This window comes from Phasianus colchicus, chromosome 10, assembly GCF_987193195.1.
Source record: "Phasianus colchicus chromosome 10, bPhaCol1.hap1.1, whole genome shotgun sequence".
Lineage (NCBI taxonomy): Eukaryota > Metazoa > Chordata > Aves > Galliformes > Phasianidae > Phasianus > Phasianus colchicus.
In genome coordinates, this window is record NC_143445.1 from 21,507,145 (window position 1) to 21,534,800 (window position 27,656).

The 27,656-nt window shown below is 41.3% G+C and overlaps 2 protein-coding genes across 17 annotated transcripts in view; one reads left to right on the forward strand and one right to left on the reverse strand.

The window, feature by feature from the left end:
* PHC3 (polyhomeotic homolog 3) lies at nucleotides 1-24,618 on the reverse strand. 9 transcript variants are annotated; one of them, XR_016469765.1, is made up of 16 exons: nucleotides 20,015-22,978; nucleotides 19,689-19,839; nucleotides 18,746-18,904; nucleotides 17,246-17,323; nucleotides 15,579-15,737; nucleotides 14,304-14,402; nucleotides 13,490-13,730; nucleotides 11,242-12,119; nucleotides 10,657-10,807; nucleotides 10,145-10,398; nucleotides 9,219-9,375; nucleotides 5,241-5,355; nucleotides 3,820-3,970; nucleotides 3,497-3,728; nucleotides 3,236-3,336; nucleotides 224-309 (listed from the first exon to the last, which is right to left on the reverse strand). XR_016469765.1 is itself a non-coding variant. In XM_090147678.1 (15 exons), exons 2-15 carry the CDS (start codon nucleotides 19,812-19,814, stop codon nucleotides 155-157), a joined length of 2,955 nt encoding a protein of 984 aa, XP_090003804.1. In that variant the 5' UTR covers nucleotides 19,815-19,839; nucleotides 24,536-24,618; the 3' UTR covers nucleotides 1-154. The 9 variants fall into 9 exon arrangements, 8 of the variants coding, with proteins under 8 accessions (XP_090003804.1, XP_031470475.1, XP_090003803.1 ...); XM_090147678.1 differs by lacking the exons at nucleotides 3,236-3,336; nucleotides 20,015-22,978 and adding an exon at nucleotides 24,536-24,618 and having other exon boundaries at nucleotides 1-309; XM_031614615.2 differs by lacking the exons at nucleotides 3,236-3,336; nucleotides 20,015-22,978 and adding an exon at nucleotides 23,009-23,089 and having other exon boundaries at nucleotides 1-309; nucleotides 19,689-19,836.
* PRKCI (protein kinase C iota) overlaps nucleotides 23,308-27,656 on the forward strand; it is a 26,663-nt gene continuing 22,314 nt past the window's right edge. For 5 of the 8 annotated variants that reach the window (XR_016469766.1, XR_016469768.1, XR_004169946.2 and 2 more), the window contains exon 1: nucleotides 26,129-26,323. Coding sequence is in view for 3 of the 8 variants with exons in the window: in XM_031614557.2 (XP_031470417.1) it covers nucleotides 26,214-26,323 (110 nt within the window). In the remaining 5 variants the exon portion in view is untranslated. Of the gene's footprint in view, nucleotides 23,398-24,846; nucleotides 25,019-26,128; nucleotides 26,324-27,656 lie in introns of those variants that run through there. The other 3 variants (XM_090147685.1, XM_090147687.1, XM_090147686.1) reach the window with 3 other exon arrangements.

The following is a 27,656-nucleotide window of genomic DNA, read 5'->3' on the forward strand; positions in this document are numbered from 1 at the left end:
TTTTCTTTTTTTTTTTTTTTCCAAGTCTGTGGGGGGAAAACCCCAGATGTTCAACAAAACATCACCGTAACACTCATGCCATGCTGAAGTCATTGGCATATTTCTGCTGGTTTAGTCACAGAGTAGCCGTTGCTTAAACCTCCACGTTCACCCCCTACGATTCTTTCAATGAATTGATACGTGCACAGATTTTTAATGCAGGTCCAAGCTTAATATTCATTGCACTCATAAGGTGATCTTCCTTCAACAAGAGGAGAGCTTGTCCATCAATTTCTTGTGCTCTAAATTCATCCGCAATATCTTGACAACCTAAAGGGAACAGAAAAAGAATTGCTGGGTTAGAAATGTGCATTCCTAGACACAGTGACAGTCCATACTTGAGCTTTACAGTTACACAATTCCAAGAGCTTACCTCCTTACCTTGTGGAACCCACAGTATATGAAAGAGCTCAATAACGACGAGAATTTCTAAGATTATAAGAAAGCCATATTTACTACAGTACCTAATTACACCATAACTACTTATGAATTACTTACTGGAAAGTTCGAGTCTTAGCACAGAATTTTCTCATTTCATTAAGAAAAACAGTTGCCATGGTCTTGCAATTGGAAGAAACAGATGATATCACAAAAACAGCCACCATTCACATGGATTTGTTCAAACAATAAAAAGATGTGCTTATTCTACTGTTAGCTACATCTCAAAGAGAAAATTCACTTACCTACATTTTCCAAACGATGCTAACTCCATTGAGATAAACAAACAATTTTGATTTGCAGGCTTTAGCACAACTATCTCACTAGTACATTTATCAATAGTTCATTCATCATCAAGCACAACTTTAAGTTGGTTGAATTTTTTCTTTAAATGGTAAACTCCTTCTGAACACAAAGTATCAACATAATAAATGGAGCTGGACTGTTCAAAGGAGCTGAAGGTCGCTTTCCATTGAACAACACTATGGAAACAAAAAATTGTTCAAGAGCTGCCCTGTCTGCACCTCTATTTAGATGTTTGTCTGTTTAACAAAGTGCATAAGAGCACTCATCATCCATTGTTTATTTGAAGCTTTATTTGCCACAGCCACACATTTCCTGGTTTCAATACCTTCATGTTTCTCAGTCCAATGGTTCTTCCATACATCTCAAGCCTTTCATACACTTTAGTTCAGGCTCCACTTTCCATTCCTGTTTTCAGTTATTCCTCAAAGGCATTTTTGTTTTCTTCTTTGTTGTTTTTAGGGGTTTTTCTTCAGCATTTTTTGGAAGAACTTTTCCACCCCAGACAAGAGCAATCATCATACAGGTTTGCTGACAACCCACAAAGCCTCTGTAGGCTAAGTATTTCCTGTGATAGGTATTGTGTTTTGTCTAATGTGAGACTAGAACACGGTGATTGTCAGGACACACCATTTACAGGAGAAGCTTTTATATTTAGGAACAAAAGTGGTCCTAGAAAACAAAATATTTGTTTTCATTTGAGGCCTTTTTAAGCAGGACTTGCTCTATGCACTTGCTTTTCTTTAAAAACCCACAGTCTTTCCTCAAAGTCACTTTGGAAAAAAACAAAAAATGGAAGTTGAATGCACTTCAGTAGCCCTCCAAGCAGACCTGGGTGTTTTTGCAATTGGTTGTGCAGTTACTTTACAAGAAAGGGGAGACGCGCAAGAGAACATTAACCTTGCAACTACTGAAAGAAGGAAGGAGCAGCTCTGCTGGGGCTCAAACTGTTGCTGGCTCTTTCATTGGGAGGAAGTAACAGTAGAACTGTCCAGCTATCTACATTCTTCCAAGACTCCAGAGGCATTCAGAATTCTGATGAGGACACTTGATGCTACAGCTAGAACTCAGCTTACAGACTGAAAACAAACAGGAAATTAAAACGGATGTCCCTAACATTTGAGATAGAGAAGCTGACAGAATAAAACTCCAAAGTGCCAAAATACGAATGTAGCTACGTAACAAAAAATTCTGGCAGGCTGTGAATATTTTAAGTTTTTTTTTTGTTTTTTTTTTTGAAGAGGAACTAGATCTTAGTGTGGATAGAGATTAGTAACTATGCATACATAAAAAAAAATCAAGTGTTAAAATTCAATGATTAACTCACTTGCAGAACAAATAGAAAAGATTCAGCAGCCGATGAAATATTCCATTATTGTTTCAAAACAGTAACCACATTTAAAGATAATATTTTTGTTTTCATACTTGCAAATGAGTTGTGATTATAATGTATTACATTTTTAAGAACACAAGCAATCCTTTATTCTTTCATAGAACCTAGAATCAGGGGGGGCTCTGGAGTTAACTGGAGCTTCCAAAGTATAAAACCAGTAAAATACAGACAGCAGCAATGCCATCATACCCCAGTAACACCAGTAGAACACAGAAATACATTGCCTTAAGCCTAAGGAACTTCACTTGTTTCTACAGACATCACAAAAGTTCCCAAGATGCAGATAACATACCTTAATTGTAATTTATAAACCATCAGAAGAAGGGTTGATTTAAAACATCTCTAATTCAATTTTTTGTGTGACCTATATTAAAAATAGTAACTGGCCATACACATGCATGCATTTCAGCAAATAAGGATACACTTCTTGCAGGTTATTAGTCTAATGGGATACACAGCAAAATGGTTCAGCATTCCAGAAAATAGTAGAAAATTAGGAAAAAGTCTAAGCTAGGTTTCAATGTTTAGACATGTGAGTTGTATGGGTAAACAACAAAGATTCTCAGATGACTTATTATGGAGACCTATCTTGTCTACTGGAAGGGTTACAATATCAGATCAGACAGAATGGCATTCCTGGGAAGGGGTGGGGTGTAAAGCTTTAAGGCTTATGATAATCAGGAAATGATAAACAAACAAATGCCAAATAACCTGAAGATGATAAAAAGACAAGCATGAATACTGAGCTAAGGAAAACTGTGCATAAATAAGGAGAAACATGATGTTTTTCTGAGACTTGGATACTACCTTTTCCCTCTTCTAGCAAAAGAGTATATCATTTATATAAGGAATTCTCCATTTCAGCAAAACAAAAAATTTAGCTTTATTGAAGAAACCTGGTTATTCTTTTTTAGTGATTTATATCATGATAAGCCTTTCAAATTTTTCACTCGCATAAAAGGAAAGGACTCCCTTCTTGCTTTTTCTACTGAATAAGCAGTAAGGAGGGAAGTGAAGAAATAAACGTAAAGGGGAAGAAGCGTGTCTGATCTCTCTACTGACCTCTTGAGAGAAATCAGACTGAAGGGAAGAACACCTCTAGTCTCCATCAGCTGGGGTGCAACAGCAGAAGTGGGACTAGTTCTATCAACACGGGATTTGTGCTGAAGGAACAAGCAAGAGGAAACAAATCACATTCGAGTCTCTATCACCAACTAATGAGTACACTCGTGCTGTTACCATACCACCTTCTCCTCGGAGCAATGCTAAAAACCAGGAGATTTACTGTTAAAAATCTGCAACAAGTAACTGCACATTACATACCAGGCAAAGAATGTATAAAGGCCCAAACTTCATCAACAGTCCATACCGAAGGGTCTGACTGCACCACTGGTAACAAGTTAATGCTCTCTGGCATTTTCCTAATTCTTAGCTCCCTTAGTTCACGTTCTCTCTCTCTCTCACTCTGTCTTCTCAGACGGGTGGTCATTGCAGTTGGAACAGCATCTTCATGAGAAGCCATATCTTCTTCTGCAGACGGATAAGTAATTGGAAGCTGGAAAATACAGTACAGATACACTACACTATTATATTTCATTTGCAATTCCCAAAACAATGCCATAGTTTTAAGCAAATATTCCACAGACCTGTCTAAGAAAATGATCTCGTGGTGCCCCATCAGGGCCACTCGGTCGACGCCCGCGTCGCCCAAGACTTTGGCTATCTGATTTCCGATTCCAACGATTGGTCTTGTCTGATGCAAACAGCCCAAATTTCTTAGTGCAACTAAGGCTGTGCCTAAAGGAGTAAGATATATTCAATAATGCACTAATAGTTTTTTGGACTGAATTCAATCGACTTAGCAAGAAAATGACATCGTTGTCTACAGAAATGCTGCCTAATTCCAGACAACAGCAGGTGTCACAAATGTAAGAAAGAAAAGGCCATGTACTCTAACCCCTTGCCTTGAAACAAGATCATATACTTCCAGATAAACCCCAACAGACACTCATCCTTCCTGTTTTTAAAAAAAATCCCATGATAAAAACAGTTTTGCATTTTATCACATACTCAAATTCTACTTCTCTAACACATCCTCTGAGAGCTTAGCACCATGTTACATCTTTTGCTTTCATTTTCTCTACCTAGCTGACAGCCAGCCAAAATGAAGATAGAGGAAAAAAGCCCAACTCCCTCCTGAATATAATTTCAATACTAGTCCCAACAACTACTAAAGAAAATATGTATATTTCCACTGCTTAAAATTGGAATGTCTGAGGGAGAGTATGAAAAGAGCAGCTGACATAAGAGAAAGGTGGTTTTGAAGCACATCAACACAGAAATAAGAGGAACTTAAATCTATTCCTCAGAGAACTATTCCCCATTTCTAAAACATCTGAGATTAAATACCAATCTACCATCTACAATGATGAAAGGATTCAGATCTCGATTACAACTTGTTTCTCACTTGATCTACACATAATAAAAAAGTACAGTAACTCAAAAGAGAAAGAGAAACCAACATTCATTTGCCTTTGCCAATGACGTAAAAGCACACACCAGCATCATTTTCAAGAAAGGATTAAATTATTTACATTTATAACTATTACTTTTCTGCTCCACACAAACAATGAATTTTACACCATTACTAAAAACATTTAAGAACATTTCTGATAAATGCATTTCAATCACATGAAGTTCAGTGTTTTTCCCCCCACACTGCATAAAACCATAAGAAAGCCCACAGACTAGTGTTCTGTCTTGACACTGCCCAACAGCAAAATACATCACAAAGATACAGTGACTTGTGGCCCACAAACTACTGTTTAAGTTCCCAAATCTAACCAACCTTTCACAAATATCCATCAGCATTCCTACAAACCTAACTGCATTCACTACATCCTCTGAAAGAGCTCCACAATTTACCTGTAAGTTTTGTAAGTTTATCTTTCTGAAATACATTACATGCTACCATGGTATCCCACATAGTCTGCTTTTTAATTTTTCTACATAAGACACTATTTGAGTGCTACACCATTAATCAGATAACAAATAACAGACAGAATACCTTTTAGCACAGGATGTAGAACAGAATCGTTTTGATCGTAGAAACTTGTCAGGATATCCCATTTTTCCACAAAATTCACACTTCAGGAGTTCATTTTCAATTTCATCCAGGCCCTCTAAAGGAAGGAGTGATACAGAAAGAGATCAGATTTAATTTGACAAAATTGTGTTCAAATTTTTCTTTTCTTATGCAGAAATGCAGAAGGTCTAAAAATACATCTAATAATTAAGAACTTCGATTAACAGAGAATTATGTCAAATTAAGAAAATCATGGATTTCACTCTCCATAAAAGAGAACTCAAGTAAGTTGACCATAGATTAAATTATTCAGTGAAGTTAGTCAGCACTGTTTGTTAAATTTCAAACCACCCATGAACAAGTATGCCCTCAGACACATCCATCAATTAAAAAAATCCAACACATTACAGTTCTTACAAATTGTTTTAAAAGCATTCGTTAGAACCACACACTCCAAATTCAAGCTCTCTTTTAATGAAATGCTGCATTAAACCTGTAAATACTTTATTTGAATAAGCAACAGCTACAACCAAAAGGAGCACTTACAAAAGCAAATAATGCATTCAATTTTATCCATTACAAAGATAACGTGCATACAAGGAAGAAAAGGATTATATATCAGTTTAAAATCTGCAGTGACAGGGTATTTTTTATTATACTGTTGAGATGAGCAAGTGCTTCTCCTGCTCCCTGGGAAGCACTCAAACTGCTGAGGGAAGCATTAGTAAAAGGAGACCTAGGAAAGCCCTGATGTGAGGCATATGCTGCCTTGCACTGACATGCTGAACGCCTACACCCTCTTCCACTGAGAGAGCACAGCTGATACATGCTTTAGAGGAATGCCACCATCTCTGCAAACAGATTTGATTTTTGGCAGGAGAAAAAAAATCAAAAACCACAAACTTGCATCTATGCAATAAGTCAATGAGATACATCATTAGGAGCAAAACTGGCACAAACTGAAATACAACATTTTCATCTACCAAAGTAAAGGAACAGTGTGCCACATGGATGCAATCAAGGACAAAATACATTTGTTTAAAAATTCAGTGAGCAAAACAGATTTCTTCCCCATTTCTCATTTACCTATACAAATTTCACATAGTTTGCCTTTTGCTATGCATTTTCTACATTTTTATTTTTTTACATGATTTTACATGATTAGTTGCAAAAATGCAACTATTTTTTGTTCAAAACTCATTGATCAGCACTGGGGTCAGCTAATGCAAATGCACGTATCAAGGTTTAAACAAAAGATTTTAACTATGAATTTGCAGCATTGCTATGACAACAGTAGCTCGCTAACTACTGAGCTGACAAGGTGACAAATCAAAAAGCACTATAATGCAGCTAAGTTTAAAAGGTTGAAATGATTATTTGAATAACACATCTGATGTACCAGGATTCAAAAGCATAAATGAAGTAAAAAAAACTCCACCAGCAGTGTCAGACTGAGGATTATCACACTGCAAGTCTCTACCTCATGCCCTAAGTTGAAATTGGAAACGCGTCAAATCTGACCAACTTTGCAGCCAAAGCTAAATAAAGACCAGATTTATCCTTCAAATTAATTGCTGTCTCCAAAAAAACCCCACAAACTACATAATGTAGGAAAATAGCAAGAACAGTTTAAAGCAATAACTGATGCTAAAAACCTTTTCTATATTAGGAGTACCTGCCATATATGCACAATCTAAATCTTTGTTTAGCATAAGAAAATCTCCTCTGCTTGTCATTCTGCAAATGTAGGTACCTCCCAGTACTGGATATCTCCTAACTCATCAAATGAATAACTGCAAATCGGGTACATAAATCTAACATCAGCTACCAGGAATGAAAACTGAAAACAGAAACATGAGTGGTTGAATAATTCCATAAAACACCACACAAGCTGTCTGGCATCCGAGAGACAACGCAGCATTAATCCTAAAGGTTCTTCAGAACTACTAAAAGCAAAACTGAATTAATATCTACTGTACTAAAGGCAAAACACGTACAGCAACAGAGGTATGAGTATTCTAAAAGATACAGAAGAACACCCAAAATTTCCCTTGCTCCACATAGGATGAAGCAAAATTAACAATAATCAAGTACTTACTAAGAATTTACTAAGCTACGTGAGCTAAGAGATTGGCAAGTGTCATTTTGTCTAGAATAGTAAAAATCCACTGTACTGTAAAACAACCAAAAACATCAAATGAGGTCATGCAATTTATCTGATGACTTCCCCCACTTTCCCCAAACCTCTTGTGCTTGACGGTCTCATATCACTGGACTTGACTCCCAAAGAACTAATTAAATGGAAGCCCTCATCGGGAGACCAGGCCACCATTCAGGTAGAGAGAAAAAATAACAAGTTTTGAATTAAATGAAACAAAAGTTTAGAAAAAATTTAGTCACACTGCATCCTTCCTCTATCAGTATGCCAAATGCTTACTTTCTGAGACTTCACCTGCCATGCCTATGTGAAAAATGAGGTATGGGCCTCAAATTATGAATGTTTTGTATTCAGAAATGGACACTGTATTAATCATTTTTCTATGTAGACATCTTAATTACAACACAATCAAAAGTTACAAAGCAGAGCACTTCAAATATCCTTTACCTAAATTAGGCTGTTACTGGAAAATATCGAGGGCTGCAGACTACACCAGTAAATGCAATCACACAGTCAGAATCCAGGAGATTAATGACCTCTTTTCAGACATTGTCTCCACTGTTTCTCACTTTTTGCACAGATATGAACACATGGGAAGACTGCAAGCCATCATTTTTTCAATGATGAACTTTCAAGCTAAACTAGTTCTTATTAAAATCAGTGCTACAAACAATACTCTTTATTTCAAGCAGAAACATATATTGCCAGAGCTGTGAAACAAAGCACCCTCAAGCAAAAGTCCAACAATGCTTATTTAACTTTACTATCAGTAAATATTCTTCTAGATTTAGAATCCATTGTAAAGCAAAGTTTTTAATTCGTCTTCAATCCTTGGTCAGAAAGGTGTAAGATATAAATCACTAGAAAATAATTTACCAGAATCCAATAATCTGAAAGACTGAGTGTTGAGCTGATCCGTTTGTTGAGACATATAACAAATGTAATCAATTTCTTCACTGTGCTTCAGTACCACTTACCATGGCAAGAACCACAGTACCTAACAAAATGTCATTGGTATGCCTATCTTGAAAGCACCCATAAGAAAAACTGTTTTAATTAGGTGAGAATGAATAATGCATGCTGTGGGTTATAGCTGAAGCATAGCTATGGAAACACCTGCTACTGCTCAGCACACAGTCCTGACTTTTTCAGCCACAACCCCAGTGCAGACTTGAGGCCTCATTTTCTGTGTGACAGCAGGAGTAGCAGGCTCTGGATCAGTTCCTTCTTACTCTGCTCACTATGGTTTTCATATAGAAGAAAAATAACTATTTTAAGACAATGAAACTAAGAGCTGTGTTAATAAATTACAACAAATTTTTAGCAGGTCACTAAAATCAGTCCCTGTGCAAATTCTTGGGATGTGGAAGAGAAGATACAGAGCTTGCAGAAAAATTCTGAACAGTGAAGTAAAGATTAACTCGGCTTTTCTGGGACAGTCCATGCTTTAATTTCTGTTCACTATCATTTATGAGGCTGCCTACACTTGGGCTTGAGCACGAATAGTGATACAACACACTTAAAAAACTTAATTGCTGAGTTCTAAGGAAATCCACAATGATGAGCATCTCAGACATTGCATGGGGAATGTGGGTGTTTTAAACTCATGAGCTGTGTGTGCTAGAGACCATTGTATTCTGGACAGGACAAGGGCACAGCTTCCTGATGCTCCTGTGTATCCACAGCAACTGTTGTTATGGTGTGCAGCTAGCTATAAACATTTTTAAACAATCTGTATTAGAGATGGTGTAGAGATACAGACCTGAAGGGAAAAAATGGATATTTAATCAAAAACTACAAACCTTCTGCAATCATATCCTCTATCTCTGTGTCCGATGAGTTGTCTGCATGTTTTGTATTCTGCAAGTCTGATTCAACACACATAACACTCATGATTTGACCCTCCACTAGCAATCTTTTTTCTGCAGGCTGTTCTACCAGCAAAGATGAACGACTTACCTATTGCAATAAAAGCAAAGCAATGGTTAACTGAAGAATGAATAACTGGAAACATTATTTGTGAGTTAGCAGTTGTAATTGAGATCAGCAGTATCATTTCTACTCTTTTATCAATGAGTCATCAATACACAGCAAAGTTCTACACACCTTTTCTCAAACAAATACAAAGACTCGTCTGCAAAGTTTGCAATTATATTCAGCAAAGGAAGAAATACTAAATCTAGAGAAAAGAAGGAACAGGAAAAAAAGACGGATTACATTTGTTAATGAGGCAGAAGATAATATCCTTTAAGCGCGGAGGCTCAGTGCTTTAAAATTGGCCATTAGGGGATTTCAAGTTTTCAACACTAACTCCTACCAGACACATTACTACTTAGTAAAGGGGTACTTTAAACAAGGAATCATCTCAGAGGTTTAATTTATCACTTAAATTGAGGTGTGTAGGAGACAGACAAGCATAATACAAAGTTATTGTAAATGTTAGCCTAAAATCACCCTCTGTAGTTATCCCTGGATAGCCTGTTTCACTTAGTACCTTGCCATCCAGTGATACCAGCAAGCCAAACAGTAGCACAATTTCTGATTAAATATGTAAGACAGGTCTACTGAAGTGCTGTAAGAAACAAGTTACCAAGCAGATAAAAGGTCCGTGCCAACATCTGGAAAAAATATTCTAAATTTAATGACCTAAACATCTAGAAAACTACCTTTAAAAACAATTTATTTCAAGAATTAGTAGTAAAAAATTCAAAGCAACTTTTACACTTACAGGAAATGGTTCCAACCCCTCCTGAATCACAAAGCCTTCAATAACATGAGTCAGGATCTGTGGTTTAACAATAGCCTGTGGAGGTTTATTTTCTAGACTAGGAATGCTATTGGGCATTGATGTGCTGCTACTTCTTGTTGTTGCGGCTGGAAGCAAAAGAGGTGGTGGTGGAATAGAGGCATGCGAAGGATCGGATGGAGATTTAATTACTGAGGCACTGACTGATGATGTCACTGAAGGTAGTCCCGCGTGGTCTGAAAAACAAAGTATGTGCTATTTTTGTGACTTAGGTCTACACATACACTCAGAATCATACAAAGAAGAGAGAGAAACACACCCAGCCCCGTACCCAGAGTCCTGTAACACAGACTTATCTCTAAAATTTATAGAGTTACCCTCAAAACCTGATTTTCCTTGATTGACTAGTCCACAACCAAACAGTTCTCAGGAACACATCGTTTTACTTTAAGTTCTAAGCAAAACAGCTACCTAAGTTTTATGTTTGTTCTCACCCGACAAAGGCTCTTCTGAATTAAGTGCATCTCCATTCCCCAAGGTTATTGCTGGTGGAGACAAGGTCGGTGGCGTAGGTGTTCTAACCATATTGACACAATCAGACTCTTCAGGCATCTCTTCTTCACATACATTCTCCACTTGGTAAATCTACATTCAAACAAAACTATCACTTTAGAAATATTTCCAGTCTACCTTAATACTTAGAGTCATATAAAAATAGTTGTTTGTTTTTTAATTACTAGTTGAGGTATTAAAATACGCTCATTTAATAAATACTAGTTTTCAACTGCCTATGAGACAACAAATTCTGTGGGCATCATGATGACAATGGAAAGAAAAATTATTTTGTTAAAAAGAACAAGTTTAAGAGGCATAGGTTCTTCTATCAAATAGAACAGAGAACTCAACTTTTTCAAACAGCAGATATTTACAGTTCCCTGTATTTTAATTTGCACACACCCTTGTAGCTATTTAAAGACTTCTGCGAAATGCAAGCTTTGTAATTTAACCATAAGCCTGCAAATTGTTCTCCACCTTACACAGAAGCATAATCAAACAGAAGATGGTTTCTGAGCACTTACCACTGGAGTTTCAATTGGTACCGATGGCTGAACTTGAAGATTTACTGCAACAGTCTGCGGTGGTGGAAGAGTCTGAAATGGCAGCTGGACCAAAGCTTCTGCAGCAGGAAGTTCTTCCTCAGAAACCAAAGTGTTTTGAACCAAAACTTGGCCCTGAGATAGAATTTCAGGCTGGACTTGTAAAGACTGTACAGATTGCAATGGCAGTTGTTGTATCTGGGTTGAAGATGTTGACAGCTGTGGAGGAGCTGCAAGAGGGATAGGCGTGGACTGCAAGGCTGAATATTGCTGGTGTGGTGTGGAGGACACTATCTGCTGGCCTGGGGAAACCAAGCTGGGCTGATCCACTGATCCTATGTGTACAGCAGGGGAAGGTGGAAGTGGGAGGTGTGATGGAAGATTAAGTGGCTGTGCAATTGGTCGCACTGGACTGGTAGTAGTTTGCTGAGGGGCAGACTGCTCTGCCTGAAGAGCCGCTGGCACAAGGGAGTTTGTCTGTGACTGGATAAGTGCTTGAGGATGAATAATTATTGTGGGTGACTGACTAGGGGAGTGAGAAGGTGGAGGGGATACCACTACTGACTGCTGAGCTGACTGGGATGGAGTGGGAGATAGTGTTAGAGGTGGAGGATGGATGTGAATAGGTGAGCAATGAGACTGCACACTGCTAGGAGCTGGAGGAAGACTATGGCTTGGGAGTGGTAGACAGTGCTGTGATGGAGGAGGCTCCTGGCCAGAAGGAGCCTGAAGTGCGATCGGCTGGACTTGCTGCTGCTGCTGCAGTATCAGCTGATGATGGGAAATTTTGGAAGGTGGTGAATGAAGTGGGATCTGCTGATGTTTTACTAGAGAATGGGGTTGTAATGGAGAATATGAAGCTGTGAGGGGGAAAAAAAAAGTGACAATTAGCATTCACATCCTTGGGTGCAGAGAACATTTAAAAAAAATGAAAGGAAGTTTTTACTTCCAAGTATGCCCAGCACAATTTTTTCAGACCTTCAGATCCAAGTTTAGAAATACCTTATTTGACAGCATATAGTACACAAGAACTTACAGGATTATAACAATTTTGAAAGTGAACTGCAGCAATTACAGCCATATTTTTTTTACATATATATGCATACAACATACTTTCATATAAAGTATCTATACTTTTTTGGTCCTAGTTCTAAGATTATTGCTGATCCAGTCTTTTACATAAGAATTTCATGCAATTTTAAATGGATTTAACCTTTGTTTTGGAAGAGACTGAAATGGGAGAGATACATCACAATCAAAAGGATTTGTTCATAACTGCCAAGTTAAATTTTAGGTAATGATATTAAGGCACTCTATACAAAATGGTGAGAGCTCAGCATGAATCAAAACCAAAATATTTCCCTGAACTTGAAATCACAAACTGAAATGTCCAAGTCTAGAACCAGCACAACTTCCAGAGATATGACATCACATTTAAGTGAACCAGTGATTCACTAGTAATTCCTTAGTGCCTGAGTGCATGCAGACACACACATTTTTCTTCACGTGCCTCTTCTTGCTTTCCCTTTTCCACTTGAGAAATAATTTATGTCTTTCATTATTTATTCTGCTACTAAAAATGGACTTCATTCCATCCAGAAACAAGTTCTATAAGTATTAGGGCTCAATAACTGAAGCATGTTTTATTTCTCTAAAAGCTGCTACTAAGGCAAGCTCACTCCCCAGAATTAAAACCAATTCTCTAGGCAACCCTTACTCTTTCAAAATAAGAATACTAAAAAGCAAACATATGGAATGCACTGCAAATGCACAACTGACCAACTGCATGCTTTCCTTGATTTATTGCTTAATTAAGTTTCTGGGGAACTATTACCTATGGATTGTTACAATTATCTGAAATCTAGAAAAACCAACAAAACAAAAACACTCTGATGACACACAAGATAACTAACAAAATGCACTTTGGGGAAAATAATCCACATATACTTTCACTGCTTCATCTTAAGTGTGCATACACAGTGACCAGTAATGAGAACTATGTTTGTACTGAGTTTCAGCTGTATATTGCAATTGCTGCGTTGCATTTGTACTGTGATTGCAGGACACTGCAGTAACAATCCTCTATATCAAAGTCCCATGTAATGTCAAATACCAACAAATAAGAAAATTTAGTATTAAACATTAAAAGAACCTGGACAGAAAGCATTAGACTCTGACATAACTATACCATACAAACTACTTCAGTTCTATAGCTTCGTTCTCATCCTACCTGGTGTTATTAACTGATGTATGCTCGATGTCCGTGTGACTGGTGTACTCCGACACTCTGGCACTGGGCTATCACCCTTTCTATTGCTTTCTGAGGATTCTGGTTGGATGCCCTTGGTGCTGGTTACAGGTTTATTAGCACACAAAGACAACGACTGAGTTTGACTGCTGCTTTTTGGTGGACCATTCTGTGAACTTGACAATACACCCAACTTCTGACTGCGCAACGTCAAGTTCTGAACCTGAGAAATTAGTAAATCATGAAGACAAGCACAGGTAAACATCTGTGATAAAAATAGCAAACAACAGAACATTCAAACTGTGTAATTTACTTGGATTTCCAAAAGCATTCTAAACAAAACCCACTGCTAATAACTTTAAAAGAAACTGTTAAGAAAGAAGGGAAGATCTTTCATGAAAACAAAAATTGGACAAGTGTTAGCTTTTCACAGCAGGAGACAGTGACTAACATTCTGTAAGGAGCTGTGCTGTACCATATGCTTTTCCAGATCATGTATAATTTCAGTTGTGAAATGACAATACTAGTTTAGCTGAAAGCATGAAGTTATTCATTGTAATTCTCTCTCATCCTTGTTACCTCAAGCTGAAATTTTATACCCAGAATCCCAATCTTACATATAATGCAATCACCTCTAAAGGCATGACGACAGTAAAGAGAACACACTGTAAATGTACAGAAACAGAATAATTACTAATTTTTGTAGTTCAGTAAAACTTAAGCATAAAGTTTATTTACTTCCCAGTTTTGGCACACTTGGTTTGGACACACCCTTAAGAAATTTACATAAGCTCACCTGAGTAGCTGCAGACTGACAGGAAGATGAGGAAGATGATGAGACAACAGGAATGTCAGACTGAACAGCAGCCACAGTGGTAGCAGGGGTAAAAATTAGCTGTTAAGCAAGAAAAAATACCAGGTAACAGAATAAAACTTTGAAGATACCTTAAAGAAAAGCAGTGCTGCACTTTTGAAGAGAAATACATGAATTACACATCATGATGTACAGCTTCTAAGAGTTACTTTTTTTTTCTTTAGATGAACATTATTTACTGCACTATGTTAAGTAAATATAACTTAAAATGAATAATGTAAAATATTTGTTCTCCAGATTCAGAAAAATACACATTTTCAGCTTTCACATAAGAATTTTAAAAAAGATTTTCCTTCCAATTCTACAAGTGAGTGAAAAAAGGCAAAAAAGTCAACAGTAGCCCAATTCCTACAGTGTTAAAGAAAGAAAACTTTGAATATCTTCTAATCTCTCAAAATGTGATTTAACAGAATTATCAACTTTAACTACACTAATTAAGTTACACTGCAAGAATCAACCAACCTCAAGTTACTAATTTCAATATATCAATATGACTAATTGTCACTGATTTCTTTAGCCACAGTATAACAGACTTATGGAAGGCCTCGTGTAGAACTTTGGTAATTCCTATGAAATTTCACACACTGTAGGTAGGGATCAGTCGGTAGAAGACTCCCTACAGACAGTATTCAATAAAAAAATAAATAGAATCACTACACAGATTTCTCAGTATTGCCCTTTAAGAAATAGAAATGTTACACTGATAGGAAATGAGAAGATCTAATGATTTTCATAAGAATCTAAGGAGAATCAAAGCTATGCATCCAACTCAAATTCTAGAGAGAATTTTAGTTAAAATGCAAGAAAATGAACTCTCGATGTTACCAGCGTACTGGAAAGAGCCCAGTCCTGAAAATGGATAGACTCCAGCACATCCCTCTTACACAGCCAGAAAAGAGGCGTGTTCTGTTGCTACTTTTCCTATGCTTGATCCATTTAACAATCGTAGTAAGACCAGGCTACATGAGCAGACTTCAACTGCAGAACTAAGCTATAGCAACCTTTTGTTTCTCTGACTTCAGAAGTGTTCCAGAGTTTGATATTCATAAATTAGTAACTAAACTCTTAATGCTACCTGAAACTAAAGAAAAATAACAAAGCAATTCCTAGAAACAAAATAAGAATGGAAACAGTATCATTTTGGGAGAAAAAACAACCCAAGCCATCCTCAAGCCTAAGGACTGAACCAAAACCTACCATTTGTGCTCGGAGATACATCTGAGCCTGGCTTGCACTCAGGGTTGGAGAGGTACTCCCTAGCAACATAGTCTGCTGGGTAATACTGCTGCTGGTGGTGTTGGAGGTCTGTGAACGGCTTATTATCTGTGCAGGTGTAGGAGAGGTGGAGAGGTTAATCTAAGGAAACAAAAATATTGCTTCTGTCATGGAAATTCAATCATCCTAGGATTTAAAGCCAGAAAGCCTTTGACAAAAAATGGCAGGGTCAGTTGAAACCTCTGAACTGTAAAGATACCAAAAACGTATTGAGCCAAACATCAAAAAATTGGGTTCTGGCAAGACTGTATATTTTCATTCTCAAACTAAAAGGAATATTTAGCAGTAAATAATAACAAGCATTAACAAATATAAATGATGATGTTACAAAATCTGAAAAAATATATCTCATAGAAATACATATTCATACAACACATAGCATAAAGCTTGTCATTTTTTAAGAAAAACATTTCAATTTTATTATATAAATATCTTGTGTTATCTGACTGAACTGACAGCTTCTGAGATGCTTGTTATTAAACTTGACCAGGATGCCTACTTGTGCTGACAAACACAGACTCTGATTTCTCATATATACATTTAAAAATGACTGGAAACTACAGCTCTTCATAATTTTGTATTAAAAGCTCATAGAAAATTTCTTTTTGGCATCAAGCAAAAGCTGGTTTGTTTGTTTTTCTAACACATCTAACAGAGTTAAGTGCCCAGCTCTTTCAGATCATTTTAAGATTTCCTTGAAAATCCAAGCCCAATTATTCTGTTAGCTTAACATCAGACATCTTTTAAAACTTTCTCTCAAATTTAATGAATGAATAATTTTACTTTTAACAATTGTAAGCCAAAGCAATGCTATGAGAGCTTAAAAAAGCTGTACAGTTACATCACGGAAGCTATGCACTGAAGCCATGAACAGCTTGAGGGCATGGTTAATAAGCAGGATGTCTGTAGGACTAACAAAGGCCTACTCAAGACAATTGTAGAACTGCACATGGAGACTGTGCAAATTACACATCTGAAGATGTTACTTAAAGAAATGCAGTGTGAACTGAACACAGAGCTGCTAACAACAAACCTGAGCACATGATTAAAATATGGACAAAATAAGTTAAAGTGCATAAAAGATGCATGATAAACAATGATAATAAAAGAATGAAAGCTACAAACACTTTAACCAGTTTCATATAAGTTAGAAATGACTTGGATTCGTTAGATTCAGCACTCTGTAATCAGTGGTATACACAGTTATGACTTCAATCTACAGCTGTGCCCTGACCAAAGAAACTAATGTGAAAAAAAATCCAGCAAGAAATGAGAGCTCAGGGAGGGATTCCTGCAGCAGTCTGAACAGTCACTTGTGCCCGTTGAGTGCGCAGCTGCCCCTCGGGGCACCAAAAGTGGGCTGGGACCAGGGAAGCCTCCAACACCAACCAGCTCACACCAGGCTGAGTGGCAGACACCGAAAGTGCAGCCAATACTTACTGCAGTCATCATTCTGCTATTTAGTGATCCTGTAGTACTCTGTTTAACCACACAAATTTAAATACTGAAGTATTTTCTGTGCTGCCAAATAGTTATAGAATAACCAACAGGGGTTAAGAATGGATGGAGGGCTTTGTTCAGTTACGTACCGAGGTCTGCGACATGCTTGACTGCTGAGTGACACTCCCAGTGGGGGAAGTACATTGCCTCCCACCTGACAGGCTTGCCTAGATAGCAAGAATAGGTGTCAAATACTGAAATCAAAAAATGTTTAAGTGATGTTCATAATATTGCATAAACGGTCAGAAAAACTCCTCTCTACCATTAACTTTCCCTGAGTTAGCAGCAGGAATGCTGCTCAGAGGAACTAGTTTTCAAAGTGAACTCCATGCTGTAAGCTGGTATCTGCAAGGTGTCAAATGCCTTGAACTCCTTCCAGCTTTCAGACAGGCTCTTACAGATAAAGACCTGAACAAAAACTACCAGAGGTAAAGTTTATCAATCTGCTAACAATGGAGCTAACAGATCAGCTCATCACCTATGGTGTTCAGAACTTACAATGTGACATCATTAAGAACTGTTATTAAAACTCACGTTGTAATTTTTATTATGACTGGAAGTCTCTAAAATTAAAATAAGTTCTATAAATGCTGCAAGGAACATCCCCATATCTTCTAGAATTATAATTAATGGACACACAACAAGTATCAATGGCAGTTCACTGTTCCTGACCTTCAGTTGAATACAGAGACAGTGATTTAGATATAGATATTTTAATAGACTGCATAACAAAACTTCTTAGCCTTCCCCAATCTAAACCTCTTCACTGTATCTCCGTAATAGCGTATGTGTAAATCTATCCCAAAAAATAAATCAATATATTATCTTGACCTACTGAAAAAGGTACGTAAGTAGAAGCCAAGAACACAGAAGAGTCCATCCTACTTCTGACAATGAACAGCTGTATCCCTGAAGTTTTTACCTGCATTAGTGCTTCCTCATACAAAATAATTACCAGCCACCTATCTTTGCAAGACAGTACTGTCAGTCCACGGCCAGCTGAGGTCAAAGGAAGTCTTTCCACTGCTTGAGTTTTCAGAACAGGCCTGACCTGATGTTCTGTGGCTATTAAAAGCTTTGCTTCAGAAATGCAATGTACCATTGTCATTTACTACCTATATTTCCACTCTTGGAGTTAAAATTGAATTTTGCCTTTACTTACAACACAGCCAGATGTGTGGCAAGACACACCAGATGTTCACTACTTGAATCTGACTTTACTAAAGCACATGGCTATTCACTGCTTTCCCCATTAACTTTCAGAAAAAAATAATGGGATGAAGGCTGAAGTAGTCTATTTTTAATATACATATCTTTTCCTGTTTGATGATTTACACGATGCATTATAATGTATGCAGTAAAGCATGGAATGGACGCCTACTGGAGCACCTACAAGGCTGACTAAATCCTCCAAATAGTTTGGAGGAAGATACAATTCAAAAGAACAAAATCATTAAAATATAACACTGAATTGTGAGACATTAAAAGCTCAGGCACTTAACCTGTTATTATGTTTGATAATACTCTAGAATTGCAGTCCTACTGCAGAAAGTAGTAAAACACTATTTTTCAGCAATCTTCACTCTCACCTGTGGTACAGTTGCCAGACTCTGAAATTGGGTACTGCTTAAGTGCTGCTGCTGCAAAGCAGCAGTCTGCAGCATTAGATGCTGCTGCTGGGCTGCATACATCTGCTGGAGGTACTGAGCAGCTGAGCTAGGAGGACGATGCAAGGCCTGCTGAATAACCTGTGATGAATCAGTAGGTAATTATTACAATTATAAAGTACACACTGTGCTAGCACGATGCTGAAGTTTACCTGTATGAGGAAATAAAGCCAAATAATGCCTTTCCACACCAATTAGACAATACTGATTTTGCTCCATCACCACTTTTTTCAACAAAGTTACCAAACACAGTCACTATAAATACATCCAGGTTTACAAATAAAGCCTGGGCAATCCATTGTTCTATTGTCACAAATGATATTGCACGTGTCTTACACTCTCAGATCACATCCTACACAATGTTCCATCTTCTGGAAGATGAGTATAGTTTGTGAGATTCATTATCAAACCCAGCAGAACAGGCTGTACAAAATTCCAGGTGATCTTAGTCAAAGAACAATAAAATGGGGGGTGGATCCAAGAAGCAGAGTTACACACGCAAGGATACCTCTGGATCCCTGTAGTCAACGTAAGTCAAGTGAAAACCTTTATATTGTACTATTACTTAGTAAAATTTTATGTTAATAATCCGCACCTTTATGGAATACTGATAAAATCAAATTTTCACATAAAATTTTTCTCTCATTATTTGGAAGGCAGGCCTGTACCTTGTCCTATCCTTAAGTGGTCTGATATCATTTAGTAAACAGTAATGAAACAGCATGAAAACATTAAGCCAGACATTGAGAAAGAAGATGGAAATTAAGAATGGAAAGTTAATTTTGTGCACTAATTTTGTGTGAAGTATTGTAAAAATTTTGAGAGCATCGTACAAGACAGGAAACAACATCTGGCATCCCAGTACCTGGACAGCATGCCTGTCAGAGCCACTGTAGACAGATATCTGTGGAAGCTGTGTCCGGGACGTGGAGGTGGTAGTAATGGTGGTTGTGGATGCAGAACATGTTGTTGTGCTTGGCTCATTCTCCATAGCTGAGCAGTGTTCGTCCAGCCTGCTAGAATTGAAATGGAAGCAGTTCATAAACAAAAGCCACTACATACTGATTTTGAAGGAGAAAACCCAAGCCTCGTTGAGGAACAATAACAGATAATTTGCAAATGGATGAGCTCAGAGCGTCAGCTATTACTTGATGGAATTTATAGAAAGATGTGGTATAGTGGCTGGCAAACCTGCACATAGCAGGGGGGTTGAAACTAGATGATCATTGTGGTCCCTTTCAACCCAGACCATTCTGATTCTATGAAGAACTTCTAAGTTGCATCACAAGGAGCAATAGAAGACCAATTCAGGAATACACATAGGACTTCCAGCACACTGCACAGGTGTACTGCCATGTCCCTCTTCCCCAGAGCATAGTGCAGAAGCCACTGGCTGCCTGTTGTGTGCATTTAGCAAAAGAATTCCTTGGCTAAAATCACTGGTGACACGCTCTATTTGGAAACAGAATGAAACTGTACTGAAAAGAGGCTTTTATTTCCTACAGCAATGCCTCCCAAAATACAGCAATAGTCACAGAAAAAAATACCTAGAAGTATCTCTGACAACTTCTTCCTAACCTATCAGAACTGCTTTCCATTGCAGAATACAATTTCTCTCCAAAAATATTCTCATTAGGACCAAAACGAATCTCATATCTCAACGTATGAGGGTTGTTTATCTTAGGTTTTTTTCACTTTCAGTATTATGGTTAACAGGAAACAGCTTAGTTACAGTTAATTGCTTTTTAAAGGATGCTTAAAAAGAAGCAGGTGGGGAGAAATACTTCCTTTTTACAACAAAGAAGAGCTCAGATAAATAATCATTTAGAGAGTTGCAATGCACTAGGAAACAAAAAAGCAGCACTGCCAAGTGCTTAATGAAAGGCCCACTGGGTGCTTCATCTACCAGGAGCACATTTGGGAGTTCCACCTCATACTGCTGAAAGCAGAACACAGAGTTGCCCCCCCAAAAACATGAGTTACAGACACTTAGAGAAAACAAATAAAACAATATCCTCCTCCCCACAAAGTTCTCCATACTGACTTGCACTGCACACACTGCCAGTTACACGAAATGCCCAAACTTCAATAGATGATGCATGGTCCCCAACAGACATCATGCCCATCGCTGTACGGAAATCTGCTATCTTTTGACATTGAAGATTTGTGGCAATGAAGTTTGCTTTCAAAGCACGGATCCCACCACTACAAGCGAAGGAAAGTACGGCTTCGTTTTAAAACATTCAGACCTGTTGTGTATTTCAGATGTCACTTATCCACCTGCAGGAGAGCACAAGCTAGCAGAGACAAATTAACTGCTTCAATCGTAACAAGAACAACATCACTTTTGAAACCACTTCAAATGAATTTCACACAATGCAAATGAAACGTGCCTTGAAAAAAAATTCTGTCTCCTCCAGAGGGCATTAAAGGCACATCAAAATATTTACACCTATAACTTGCCTAGCTTGTTTCAGCAGTTACGCAACTGTTTAAACTAGCCTAACAACATTGGATGTTTAATTTCCTTACCTCTTAGCCACATCTAAAACTTATTATTGAGATGAGCAATGTGTCTCCCTGCAGTAGCTGAATCGGAAGCTCACCCCCTACTAGCTGGTAATCTTTTGCCTGAAAGTGTCTTATTTTAAAGCATACAGTGGTGTGGCCTGGCACTGATGTGCACCTGCAGTCCTCCTCAGGCACCAAATGCCACCCCTCGGGTCCCACCTCAGCATGGCAAACAACGAGCTGCAGCTGGCAGCCCTGGCATGGGAACGTCCTGCCCTCTGTAGGCTGAAACAACACTGAGTTGCCTCAAAGCTTCTCCTCACATAAAGTAAAAGGCAGGATGCTTAAGGAAATTGACAAAACACACTTTTTAAAGTAAGAAAACTCAGCATCCATTAACAATTTAACAGACAGTTCTTTTATAACAGAAAGCATGAAAATCATTATGGAATTCTCATGAAAAGTACATCAAGACAATGTTGTATTTGTAACTATAACCAGTTCTCAGATACAAGCAAATACAATCTCCTGAAATTGTTCGTTAACTCCTCAAAAACGTCAAAAAAGCAAAACTCCCCGCTTACAGAGTTTGATAAATGAGCCAGGACTGTTCACAACACGGTCTGTGTGCAGATGTACCTCAAAGGTCCTCACTGAGGACTGAGCTTTAGCACAATTCTGGCTTTGAACAATCACTCTGCATATAAAAGCAAGTCCAAGATACAAAGCACAACAGAAAACTGCATTTAGAAGTATTTATTCAAATAGTGAGCATATTAAACAGTATGTAACGTCAAGTTATACCATACACAATGGAAATATATGGAAGTTTTTGTTCTCTCCCTGTTCTGAGACTTAAAGACCGAATACCCAAAGAAACATCAGAGAGCACCTGCTGTTGCACACTGTGAAGCCACCAGCACAGTGTGTGTCTACGGCACGGCTCCCACCTGAGAAACTTCAGCTTTCTGCAAGCGACACAGTAAAAGCCAACACTGTTGACGCTCTGCAGTTACTATGGGGAAGCCAGTAAGTTTTTTCACATTTAAAATATTTACTCATTTCATTCATTGCCTCTCCCTACAACTCCCACCCACATGGAACACAGAAGAGAAGCGACAACTCCCTATAAACGCAACCTCTAGGAGCAGTTCTACCTGAACCTGGGAGACACTGGAAGACAATTTCATCTGTTCCCCACTCCACCTACACCACAAACCACCCTCGGCCAAACCTCGGAGTACCAAACCTCAGAGCGACAAGGAGCTGATTTTATTTTCAACGGAATAAAAAATAAGATTTTTATTTTCTGCTGCGTGGCACCCATCCCACGCTCCCCGGGGCAGCGTGTCCCTGAAGCACCGGCCCGGCCCCAGAGCACTGGCGGAGCCCCGAGGCAGCCCCGCGGGCAGGGCACGGTCCCCCGCACGCCGCGGCCTCACCCAGCACAACCGCCCCGCCGCGCCGCAGCCCGGCCCCGCCGCTCCGCTCTCAGCCCCGCGGCGGCGGGCGGAGAGAGGGGCGGGGGGAGGCCCCCATCCCGGGCCTGCCCGCAGCCGAGCGCTGTCAGGGCTCGGGTCCCCGCCTACGCGCCCCGCCCCGCCGCAGCCTGGCCCGGGCCTGCCGCTGCCGCTGCCGCTCCCCCTCCTCCGCGCGTCCCGCCGGCACACTCGCCTCGGACGAGCCCCTCACTCCGCTTCCGCCATCTTCTCGCCTCCCTCAGGGGGCGGGGCCGCGCAGGCGCGCTGGGTGCCGCGGGGCACGTGATGCCCCCCGCCGCCATCTTGTCGCCTCGTCCGTCAGAGCCCGCCGTGCTGAGGTGGGGAGGCCGCCTCAGTGTTGTGCGGCCTGGAGCGAGCTTCAGCTGCAGTGGGAAGGCAGAAGGCGATAGGCTGTTTTGAGAGGGCTGGGGGATGTGAGCTATTCGCTCACAGTGCTTCTTCACTGGCTCCGAGTCTCTCCCTGCCATGAGGAAGGCGGCTTCTTCCTCTGTATTGTCGGCACGGGTGAGCAAAGCCCGGCCTCCATAGGGACAAGCAGCTGCTGTACCATACCAGGCTAACGTAAGTCTCATCCTGACAATTCAGGACCGTTTTTCTGTGATGAAGGAACACATTCTATATTTTAGAGCTTCACAACGTTAATGCAGAGTTTCCACACACACCAGTATTTTCAATGTTGCTTAACGTTCCCAACCATACAGAAAAAAAGCTCAGTGCTTTGAGAGCAGGCAAGAAATCTGCTGCATTGTGCAGGAGTGTGAGATTGTGACACTCAGTATCTAACAGTAGCTGTGTGTGTGGAAGTCAAACTGTTAAAACATTGGTAACAACAGAAACAAGCAGCAAATAACTCAGCAAGACCTTTAGATGGGATAATTGGATGTGAGGGAATAAAGAAAAAAGGCGTCTAGCAGCTGAGTGGGATAGATGAGTAGTGTACAAAGAAAAGAATCTCAGTAAGCATCTTATAAATGCAAATATTATCCGAAGAATTACAGGCAAGCTTGAACTGGTGAAGCAGTGACACTGCCCACAGGACCTTCCTCCTCTCCTCCACACTCAGAATGCATTTAACAGTCCTCACACATCTCCCCTGTTGGAGTTATGAGTCATCATCATAGTTTCCAACACCTGGTGCATTGCTTGTTGGATCATCCTATAGCGTCCAACAGACTGCTTTCAATTTAACAGATCTGTAGTGGTGAATGGGAACATGAACAAAACAAAAATCAAAGAGGGTCTTTGCCTTAATGGAGCCTGAGTGACTTGCCTTATCTGTCCTAAAGTATGATGAGCTATCAGATGAAGTTTGAGCCATCTGAAGGGCCGGGGGATGTCCCTTCGGGGGGTGCTCCGTTGGAGGAAGACACTTCAGGGCCGTCTGAGCTGTTCCTGAGAGGTCAGAGTGCCACCGTGTGGGGACATCGGGCTTACAGGGGAATTTTTTGGCGTGGTTATGCGGCAGTGCTGAAGGCTCCAGCAATTGAACTCACTCAGATTCCAAGTTTGGACAAATTGTTGGGGTCTACTCCTTTGAGTGCCTAGGGAATTTTGCACCGGCCATTCCCCACATTCCTCAGTGCCTGCTTTAACCTTTTAGTCCAGTAAACAGGCTCTAAGGGCTGACGTGTTTTTGCAAACCACAGCATCCACATGTGAGTCTTACACTCCAGGTGACTGTTAAGGAGGCTGTACTCACCAGTTCAGCAGATCCCCTGCCTCATCCCTGGATGTTTGGTGGATTCCTGGAAGCCATGGTCTGATGCATTTTGGAGCACTGAGGCCAGGCCTCCAGTGAAATCACCGGTGCACATTTGGTTTCTGCTCTTTCCTCCATTGCCAGTGCCAACAAGCTGGACTGGGCAAGGCTAATTTAAGGACTCATCTGAGTCTCCCCAAATGGGGATCCTAACAGGGTGCTTCTCTGATCAGCGCACTGTGCCAGAACCCACACAAAGATCTCTATTTCAACTCTGCAGAATTGTGTGTTTAGCAGTCCACGCACCCCGAAGCAGAAGCACAAGTTTCTATACACAGCTATTTACAAAACTCCTTCCATCTGCAGTTTCTGATTGATTGCTGTTTTCTCCTTGCTGGGCATAGGTGTTGTGATGCTGAAGATTTTACATTCTGGAGTGCAGACACTGCTGCCTCATTTCCATACAGACAGGAGCGAGTTTTGGTATGTCAATAGCCCTCATTGAGCCTTAGAGGTCACTTTCAGACCATTTTCCTTCCTTTTGGTTGACACTAGCACATCAGCCCATACTTAGCATACCTGCAGTACAATGTTCACCTTTTCTTGCCCCTCTATCTGCTTTCCACCATGCCAAGTACATCGTTGCAGCCTAATGCTGATACCGTCTTCCCTGGCCTAGAGGTGGAGGAGCAGCATGCTGTGGCCTCTTCAAGAAGTTCTATTTGTGCTGCACCAGAACTGGGTACCAGCACGTTGAGCCATTTGCTTTGAGCTCACGCCTACACAGGTGGGTGCTGGGTGGTGACCCCACAAAACCAGCACACCTTTGGGCCGGGCTATCCCTAATTGCTGTTTAACCACCCATCAACTATTAACTGCGTAGATTTATAACATCTCTCAGCGACTACACACGCTGAGTTTACTGCTGACCGAGCCAGCCTTCAGAAATGGAAATCTCTTCTCGTGTGTGAGAAGCTCCTTTCCCGCTCCTCTCGTACGAGCACTCCTGGCCGTGACGCTGCAGCCGCCACAGAAGCCACGCCTCACAGCACCGCTCTGACCGCGCTCCGCCTCCCGCCTTAATGGCGCCAAGGCGGCGTCGCGCAGGCGCAGTGCTGCCCGTGCGCGGCGCGCTGCGGGCCGTACCACGTGTTGGGGAGGCAGGGCGGCGGGGGGCGTTGTTTCTGCCCTGCCTAGCGCGGAGCGCCTCCGCGCCGTCACGGAGATGCGGGGTGCCCTATTGCTGCTGGTGCTTCCCCCCTTCTTCTCTTTCGCGGTGGAGCGTTCCGCTCCACAGGTGTGCTCTGAGAGAGCCGCAGGGAGAGCCCACCTAGCGCGGGCTGGGGGTGCGCCGAGCACAACGCCGGGCTGTCCACCTTTCTGCCCGGAGCGATCGAGCTGCCGCCCGCTCCCAGAGCGGCTCCTCAGCCTTACCGCAGGGCTGTGCTGCGCTCTCGCCCCGCGCCACCCCTCGTAGCTCCACGCGCTCTCCCCGCCTTTTCCCGTTCCCCCCCGCCCCAAGTGGTCCCGCCCGCGCTGTGCCGGCGCCGTGCGGCAGGGCGGGCCCGCGGCGCGCCGGAGGCACGGCGGAGCGGAGGGGTTGTGCGGCCGCCTCCGCCCCCCTCGTCCCGCCGCCCTCCCGCCCGCCGCCCTGCGCGGTGCCGCCCGCCGCGGGGGGATGCCGACGCAGCGGGACGGCAGCAGCACCATGGCGGCTCCGGGCGGCGGCGGGGGCGGCCTCGGCGGGGACGGCGCCCACCAGGTCCGCGTGAAAGCCTACTACAAGGGGTGAGTGCGGGGGCAGGCCGCTGGGAGCGGAGCGCCGAGCTCGCTTCCCGGGCTGAGGTTTCCGTCAGCGCCGCTTCTCCCAGCGCCGTGTTCAGCGCCGCGCTTGCGGTGGCGTGCGGAGCTCCGGTTATTCGAGGAACGAGAGCGAGGGTGAGGGGGCACAGCCTGGCCTCGCCTCCCGCGGCTCCGCGCTCGGGTGGAGGCTGGCTGCTGTGAGCGGGCGGATGGGGCTGAACCGCCGCGCTTCGGGCTCAGCCCCGCTGTAACAGCTGGGGCAGCCGGCTGCGAGCGGGGCGGTCCGTGCCTCGTCGGGTCCGTGGGTTCGGTCCGAGTTGATCTAACCCGAAAAAAATGTCGGCTGCGTTTTTGGTTTGCGACCAAACTGGAAGCACTCGGCAGCTTCCTTCCAGCTACCTGCGTGGATTACAGGAAAAGGCTTATCTGACCGTCAGTACTCTGATTACAGTATGTCTGGCTTTCTGTAAATACAATATATCTGGCTTTATGGCTTCAAGGAGAGATACAAAAGCTATGCTAGGCATTTAGTATTTGGTAAGGCGCTTAGTTTCCGGCCTGTGTCTGCTCTGGGGCTCTTCTTGACCAAAGCACTGGCACTGTGGCTGTGAAGGACCTGTGGAACCTGTCAGAATAACTATATGTGAAACTCAGATCTTTGCCTTCTGGTCTCATCAATCCCCCATTTCTTGAATGCTACCAGCTGACAGGAGGGCTCGTGTGGTTGGGCGGTGAACTGAAGTGGAAGTGCTTTGGATTAAACACATTTATTTTTCTTCTGCTGGGTCAGTTTTAATCTTGGTCTTTTCCACATGCGGTTGTACACATTCTTGCCTTAGCGCTGAGAAGCTGTGGTGCAGGAACAGAGATAAAGCAGCTGTGGGAGTGAGCAAGAAAACTGCTGCGCTGGACTGGAATGCTGGTTCATGGCACTTCAGATATAAGGCAGTGATTTCACAGGCACTGGAATGTTTCTTTTGAGTTTCATCTGCTGACTCTCGGTTAACACAATTGTTGGTTTGCTTTTAATCGTGACACTGAGTCATATGGGCAGCTGGTTAACAAACAAACAGATAAGCTGAATGCCTTGGCAGTTATTTGTTTTGAGATCTAAACAAGCTATCCTTTCCACTCCCCTGTGGCTCCCCTGTGACATACTCATGCCTGCTTCTCAAACCAGCACTGTCAAAAAGTGGATATCAAAGCAAAGCAGTTGACTTGCACTGGGAATGGCTGGAGACTGAGGATCTAAGTGCAGGTATCAAAGGCGATGTTTACCCTTTCATCAAGGAAACTGCGTGAAGATGACAGTCGGTTA